The sequence below is a fragment of the Panthera uncia genome, chromosome X (genome assembly GCF_023721935.1).
Source record: "Panthera uncia isolate 11264 chromosome X, Puncia_PCG_1.0, whole genome shotgun sequence".
Lineage (NCBI taxonomy): Eukaryota > Metazoa > Chordata > Mammalia > Carnivora > Felidae > Panthera > Panthera uncia.
Genome location: NC_064817.1, coordinates 49,781,758 through 49,788,628, shown reverse-complemented (window position 1 = coordinate 49,788,628; position 6,871 = coordinate 49,781,758). Strand labels below are relative to the sequence as shown.

Genomic DNA, 6,871 nt, shown 5'->3' with positions numbered 1-6,871 from the left:
GATCAACTAGGACAGTGACAGAAAACCAAAAAGCAGCATGCAAGCATTATCAAACCACCAGAAACAACCCTGACTACAGCCTCACATGCGGAGTGCTTCATGGTAAGAAAAGTTATAGGCAGTCACACCTTCTCATGAAGAAACAAAAGGCCAAAACCAGGCCACCTCAACTCTCATGAAAAAAAACAAAAACAAAAACAAAAAAACATAGAAATTAGCAAGTTTCAGCTCAAGAAATAGGTCATGGTTCAAAATGTTGAAGTATACAATGGATTTAAAAAGGGGTTCATTTAGTACTGCTTAAAAAAAATCCAAAAACAATAAATGCAAGAGGCATTTAGCTACAAAGGTTTCCACCCTGAGAAAGATACTAGTTGTGCAAATGGTGCTGCTCAATCCAAAATCCTGTGTCTTTAGTGATGCATTTAAGAATTTTTAAGGGAAAGTGCATAACTGAACCAGCTGTTAGCAGAGATGTAGCATCCTCTTTTGTAAGCTTCCTTTTTCCACTGAGAAAATCCCCTGGTTTTGTTTCCTAAAGAAATTCTGTTCCACTAATGATCCACCTTATTGCCCAAAGAGTGGACAGCAGAAGAAAGTGGATTACATGGCTGTGCACTGTCCTCCATTACATTTTATCCTGTGATGTTGAGTACTGCATAGGTCATAAGTTTAAAGGGTATCCATTAGACCCTCCTTGAGTGCAGCTTTTGTGTTCATCATTTAATGCTGCATGAATTTGGCCATCTCTCCTTGGAAAAGGGAAGTGGAGTCTGGTAGTAAATCCCTTCATCCTTGTCAAACTCTTCTGTGCTTGTCTAGCACACACCTGCTATGCTTGTCCATCAGCTCCTCTGAAGAAGAAAGCTGTAATCTGATCCTTAATTTGCTAAAGTGAAGAGACTTAAAAGCTAAGAACTGTCAGTGTTGACAAGTAGAAAGTGCAAAGGAAATACAGTTAGTTTTCTCTGGTGCCTAAGAAAACAATATTCAAATATGGCATGTAATTTCACTTTCAGAACTAGTTGAAACTATGAAATGTGACATAAAATCAAGTTAGATTCATGATCTATACAGCTGTAGACTAAGGACTGTGCAGAGCTTTTCTTCTCATTATCACTATATAAAAGGTTATATGGGGATACATAAACTTCTCAAACTAAATACATACAGTTATGCATGCAATATAATTGCTAACAATAGGTTTGAAATATAGGTCTAGAGCTTTGATGTGACCCTATAGCTTGGTTAATAAAGATATTGAATGGTCAGATATTCATGCAATAAATTATGTATTTACTTTTTAAAAGCTTTAAATATCCTATTAAAAATCCCAAAAGGTTAATTCAACATATGATTTGATCCAGATGCTCTTGCTCTCTAAATTAGAAATATTATCAATACTTTGTAATATAGAATGTGCAACTAAGAAAACATTGATAATGGAATCCTTTGGGAGTTTCTTGATTTTAGACCTCTCCCCATGAGTTTTGTCCTCCATTATCTGCATGGTGCCAAGCAAAAAAGCATGGGACTTGGAGTCAGAGGACTTGAGTGTGAATCCTGATTTGGTCACTTGCTAGCAGTGTGACCTTGGCAATTAACTTAATCACAATGAGATTCAGTTTCTTTTTATAGAAAATAAGATTAGTAAAATTTACTTTACAGGGTTGTTTTGAGCTTCAAATGACAGAAACACTATAACTTGTAAAGTGCAACACAAAATTGTTACTTTTATCTTAGCATTGATGCCTTATTAGTATGAATATTTATATATTTATAAAGGAATAAGTCCTGTGTCATGTCAACGTGCAGCCCTAAGCTTAGAAACAATCAAGGCTGCCAGTTGCTGGGCATCTGCTGTGTGGGGATTCTTTTCCATCACTGCAAGGACGATGTTTGAAGGGAAAATATTGCAAAGGTTCTTATAAGTCTGATACTGGTGCTCTGGGATCATATGCTCCCTGGTATCATTGCACATTCCAACCCAAGGATTCCTCCAAAGCTGTTCCATCTTTTCAGGCATGCTCCGTACCATGACTGGCTCATAGCATGGTTGCATGAGGCTGTTACTCAAGGGATAGGAATGATAACCATAGGAGTCGGTTGTACAGGGTAATGTGTCCCAGCTGGCATGTTGTTCCCGGCACAGGGGAGGTCGTCTTTGCCTCATTGGGTTGCTTTCATAAAGGCGGGAGTCAGAAATACTGTCCATCCGAGTCATTACCAGGGCACGTCCTGGCTGGGGGGTTGCCCCAGGGTGGAGATTAGGAGGCATGGGGTAGTCTCCAGGACAGCTTGAACATGCTCCAGTTGCTGGGTGCTGGGCTTGTAGAACTAAGTGGGGAACTGACTGCTTGTGGGGGGCTTGCTTAGAATCCTCTGGGCCATAGCTCTGCACTCGCGTTAAGGCGTCATGGTAACCATGAGGAAAAGGCTGAAGACGGTTCTGAGATACTGAGCGATGCAGCTTTAAATTGCCTTCAGGATGGCCATCAGCTACAGCCAAGTACAGGTTGTTGTAAGAGGAGTAGTTGTCGTTCCTGGTATGGCTCATACGATTGTCAGGACAGAGGTTGGGACTCCGGGCATACACCCCTCGGTCTACTTCAGCCATGTAGTACTCTCGATTATGCATGCTGTTGATGTTCAGTTTGGAGAAGTCGCCTAACATTGAATAGTAGCTGTGCTCCCCCAGGGACTCAAACTTTGAGTATTGGTCAGCATAGCTAATAGGTGTCCCATGGCTGTTGGTAACCAGGATTGGAGGGTACTGCATACTAGCCATGTGTTCCAGTGAGGCCTTCTGGTGGGGGAGATGAGAGGATCCTGGCACTGGGCTGCTGGCTGAACGAGTGTTGAGTGCACCCACCGCATGGCTTTTGGGGGGTGGGATTGTGGGGACACTTAGGGCAGTCACAAGTGAGGGGACAGAGCTGGCCTCAGGCTTACGGGCAATGGACAGCCATTCCTCAGGCTCCACAGCCACGGACCGGATGCTGGGATCCGATTGGCGCTTGGGGGCCACACGTTTGACTTCGGAGGTTATTTCACCTTTGGCATTAGACAGCCCTGTGCTACACTTGGCCAGGGTGCCTTCACTCACGGTTTTCACTGTGGACAGTTTGGCACTGATGCGGAGCTCATCAGCCACCGAACGCTGTGGTTGGTTGGCCCGCTCCGGATGGTAGTATTTGCACTTGTGGCCATAAGTGCATTTTTTGCCTGAAAAATAATGTCTTGGGGTAAGACTCTCTCTCATACTGGTGCAAATATGTCAGAAACTGCTGTAATAAACTGGGTACTCAGGTTAGAGTTTTACTATTTGGGCTTAAGAAGAAAGTTAACTGTCCATAAAAATGAGACGCAGCACAACACCAAGGAGGCATCACACACTGTGAGGGAAGAAGGAAGAAGTGGAAACCTGGAGAGGAAACTGCAACGTAAAAGCTAAGAACTGAGCAGTTGAATAGCCTTCATTTTCCTGTTATTCACAATTTTGCCTAGGCATAACCTGCATGCTGAGGCAGTGTAGGGCAGCAGCAGGCAGCATAGTGCAGTGCAAAAAGCACAGGCTTGGAAGCCAGTCAGCCTGAGTTTCAATTTCAGCTATGTTGTTTACTAGACATGTGACCTTGGTAAGTGACTTTACTTTCTGAGCCTCATTTTAACTCTTCTGTAAAAGAAGTCCATAATTATGCCTGTATTATACGGTCATTGTAAAAATTAAATGAAGCTAATGAACAAGAAAATACTGTATAATTTAAATAAATGTTAATTGAGAAAAAAAACCAAGATGTCACATAAACAAATGATCCAAAAAGAGTGAACATCCAAAGTAGCTTCAGACCAAGCAGCCCATGTTGCATTGTTAGGCTCACAAACTTTGTATCAGAAGGACTTGGCATAAGATCATGAAAGCACTCTAGACAACTATATTTTTAAAAACCAAATGAAAATGAAGTTTGGAAGAAAACTGGAAAATACAGATCTGAAGAAAAGGGTATTATTAGTTGACAGAGAGTGCAGTCACCTACTTGAGAGACACATCCTTTTTTGAGGCCAAATCCAATTTGGCATTGCCTTTTCTGCTTCTGTAGGCCATGTGGGTTTCTGCACGTCCCCGCCTCCAGCAACACTGCTCAAGATGGAGACAGCTAGAACACATGTATCATTTAAACAAGCGGCAACTAATTTTCCCTTCAATTCTAGTTATGTGTTTTAATCAGTTTTTATGGATGTTTTTTTAAATGCCTGAGAATACTTAGACACAGACTTGAACTCACAGAACATAGACAAGTTGCAATTTTCCATTTGAAAGGAAACCTTTGAGATGTAAGTATTCACATAGTCCTTATGTTTCTTTTAGTATAGAACTCAGTTATGCACATAGGTACTCACCATAAGGGCATGGTTGCTTCTTGTACTCTGGAACAACAGGTCTTTTTCTCAAGAAATTTTCAAGATTTGGGCCATGGCGTCCTAAAGGATCATCTGGAGGCATAAATCTAAAAGCAAACAAGCAAGAGATAAATGTCTTCCTTTCTATCCCCATTACCCTTTTTTAGGAGTTCAGATCTTCATTACTCCTTGCCTATACTGTTGTCATGGCCTTCTAATTGTCCTTTCTGCCTCACGTCTATCTCCTGCTAAGCCAGCAGTTCTTCCCTTCATTCCCACGTGAACACACACACACACACACACACCAAAAATATGATTTTTTCCAGTGTATCATTCTTCTGTGGACTATACATTTCAACCATACGAGCATGCCTGCTGGTTCCCCCCACATGCAACCTACTTTCACATCTTTATAGCTTTATTCATGAAATTCCTTTTACCTGTAGGGCCCAGCAATCCTCTTTCTTCTGTATGTAAACTTCATCTCAAACGTTATGTCCTGTTTGAGGCTTTTTCCTATTATTTCATGTAGACAAAGCAATTTTAAAAACTCTAACCATACTACTTATCACAACATGTGTGGTTCTCTTTCGCTTCTCCACTACACTTTGAGCCTCTTAAAAGTGAGTCTTGTTTCCTATTCAGCCTCTTATCCCCATGGCAATTAGCAGAATTCACAGTACACAGTAAATGTTCAGTAAATGTTTATTGAAATGAAAATCTATTCCTAGTGGAAACATGGATTTAAGCATTCAGGGCCTACTAAAAGAAACGTACTTGTCATTCACAAAAGAATACATCAGCAACCGCTCCTCTATAAACTTCTTCCATTCTGGCTTTTCAACTTGAAGGTCTCGGTAGTTATCATTAGATACAATGATGCCGTCGGAATCAAAAGCCAATTTGACTATGAACCGGTCATCATAACAGACAACTCTCCTGCCCTGGACCCTTCGGGATGGTGTGAAGACAAGAATCTTTTCTTTCTCCAGTTTACGTAGAATATCTTGATCTGTCAAAATATAGATTATATGCCACAGAGTAGAAACCATCTTTGGAAACTAACAGCATTATCCTCATATTACAAATACAAAAGTTGGTACTAGATAGATGAATGTTATTTGCTCTTAGAGAGAAAGTGGCCTTTATTCCTGGCTATGGCACCAATCTGGACTTCTCCTTTGGACTTCAGTTTTTAATAAAGTGAAGGAACTGAACTCAATGACACCTAAGTTTCAAAAACAACCATGAAGAGTGAGAAATAACACTGATATCCTAGCATTCCTTATGCTTGTTTTTTCTTTTGGCTGAAGCAGCAGCTTTTGACTGTTGAAGAAAACAGAGCAGTATACTGAGGATGTGTCTGCCAGGAGGAGGGTAAAACATCACTCCTTGGGACTTACATTTTTCCCTTCTTCCTGAAGGAAAGCCACAACTAAGTGGAAACAAAGCTGTACCATGTTGAGTACTGACCCCCTTTCCTTTTGGTCTCTTAATTGATGAGGAAAGAAAGCATACAGGCTGGGCTTGAGCAATGGCAGGGTCCACTCTCAGGCAGAGGTCGTGACCCTGTTCAGAAGCTGGCAGACAGTTCCACAACACAGTTCTAACAGCCATTCTGACATTCTTATTTGGCACATCATGCAAAAGCTGATACATAGAGGACTAGGGTCTATATGTTCTCAAATTCTATAAAGAGTTAGCTTCATATAGTGTAGGTGAGTATAGTAATCCAACTAACATTAGGACCACATCCTGACTTTTGTGGACCTTAGTTTTCAGTTTGAAATGTCCTTATTTCATAAAGAAATATTAAAAATTACACTTTACAACTGCTTTGGTATAAAAACAAATTATCTAGATACATTATTATAAATTAATTGTTGTTATATTAAATGTTTCCTTCAATATTAAAAGAAAATAAAATTAAAACATATTTTTGTTAAATTTTTTTTCCAGTGTAGTCAACACACAATGTTATATTAATTTAAGGTGTACAATATAGTGATTCAATAATTCCATGCATCACCCAATGCACATCATGACAAGTGCACTCCTTAATCCGCATCACCTATTTACCCATCCACACCACACAATTCCCCTTTGGTAACCATCAGTGTGTTCTTTATAGATAGGAAATTTTTTTGATTTGTCTATCTCTCTTTTTTAACTTTGCTCATTTGTTTTGTTTCTTAAATTCCACATATGAGTGAAATTGTATGGTATTTGTCTTTCTCTGATTGACTTAAATCGCTTAGCATTATACTGTCTAGCTCCATCCATGCCATTACACATGGCAAGATTATATATATATACATATATATATACATATATATGTGTATATATATATATGTATATATGTATATATATATGTATACGTATATGTATATATACGTATACATATATACGTATATATGTGTATGTATATATATATATAGAGAGAGAGAGAGAGAGAGAGAGAGAGACAGAG

The 6,871-nt window shown here is 39.7% G+C and overlaps 1 protein-coding gene across 1 annotated transcript in view; it reads right to left on the bottom strand.

Moving 5' to 3' along the window:
• Positions 1-1,804: 1,804 nt before the first annotated feature.
• Positions 1,805-6,871, bottom strand: part of ZC3H12B (zinc finger CCCH-type containing 12B) — a 74,857-nt gene continuing 69,790 nt past the window's right edge. The window contains exons 3-5 of the mRNA XM_049643889.1: positions 5,179-5,413; positions 4,402-4,508; positions 1,805-3,225 (exon numbers count right to left, since the gene is read on the bottom strand). Of these exons, the coding sequence (XP_049499846.1) occupies positions 1,805-3,225; positions 4,402-4,508; positions 5,179-5,413 (1,763 nt within the window). The remainder of the gene's footprint in view (positions 3,226-4,401; positions 4,509-5,178; positions 5,414-6,871) is intronic.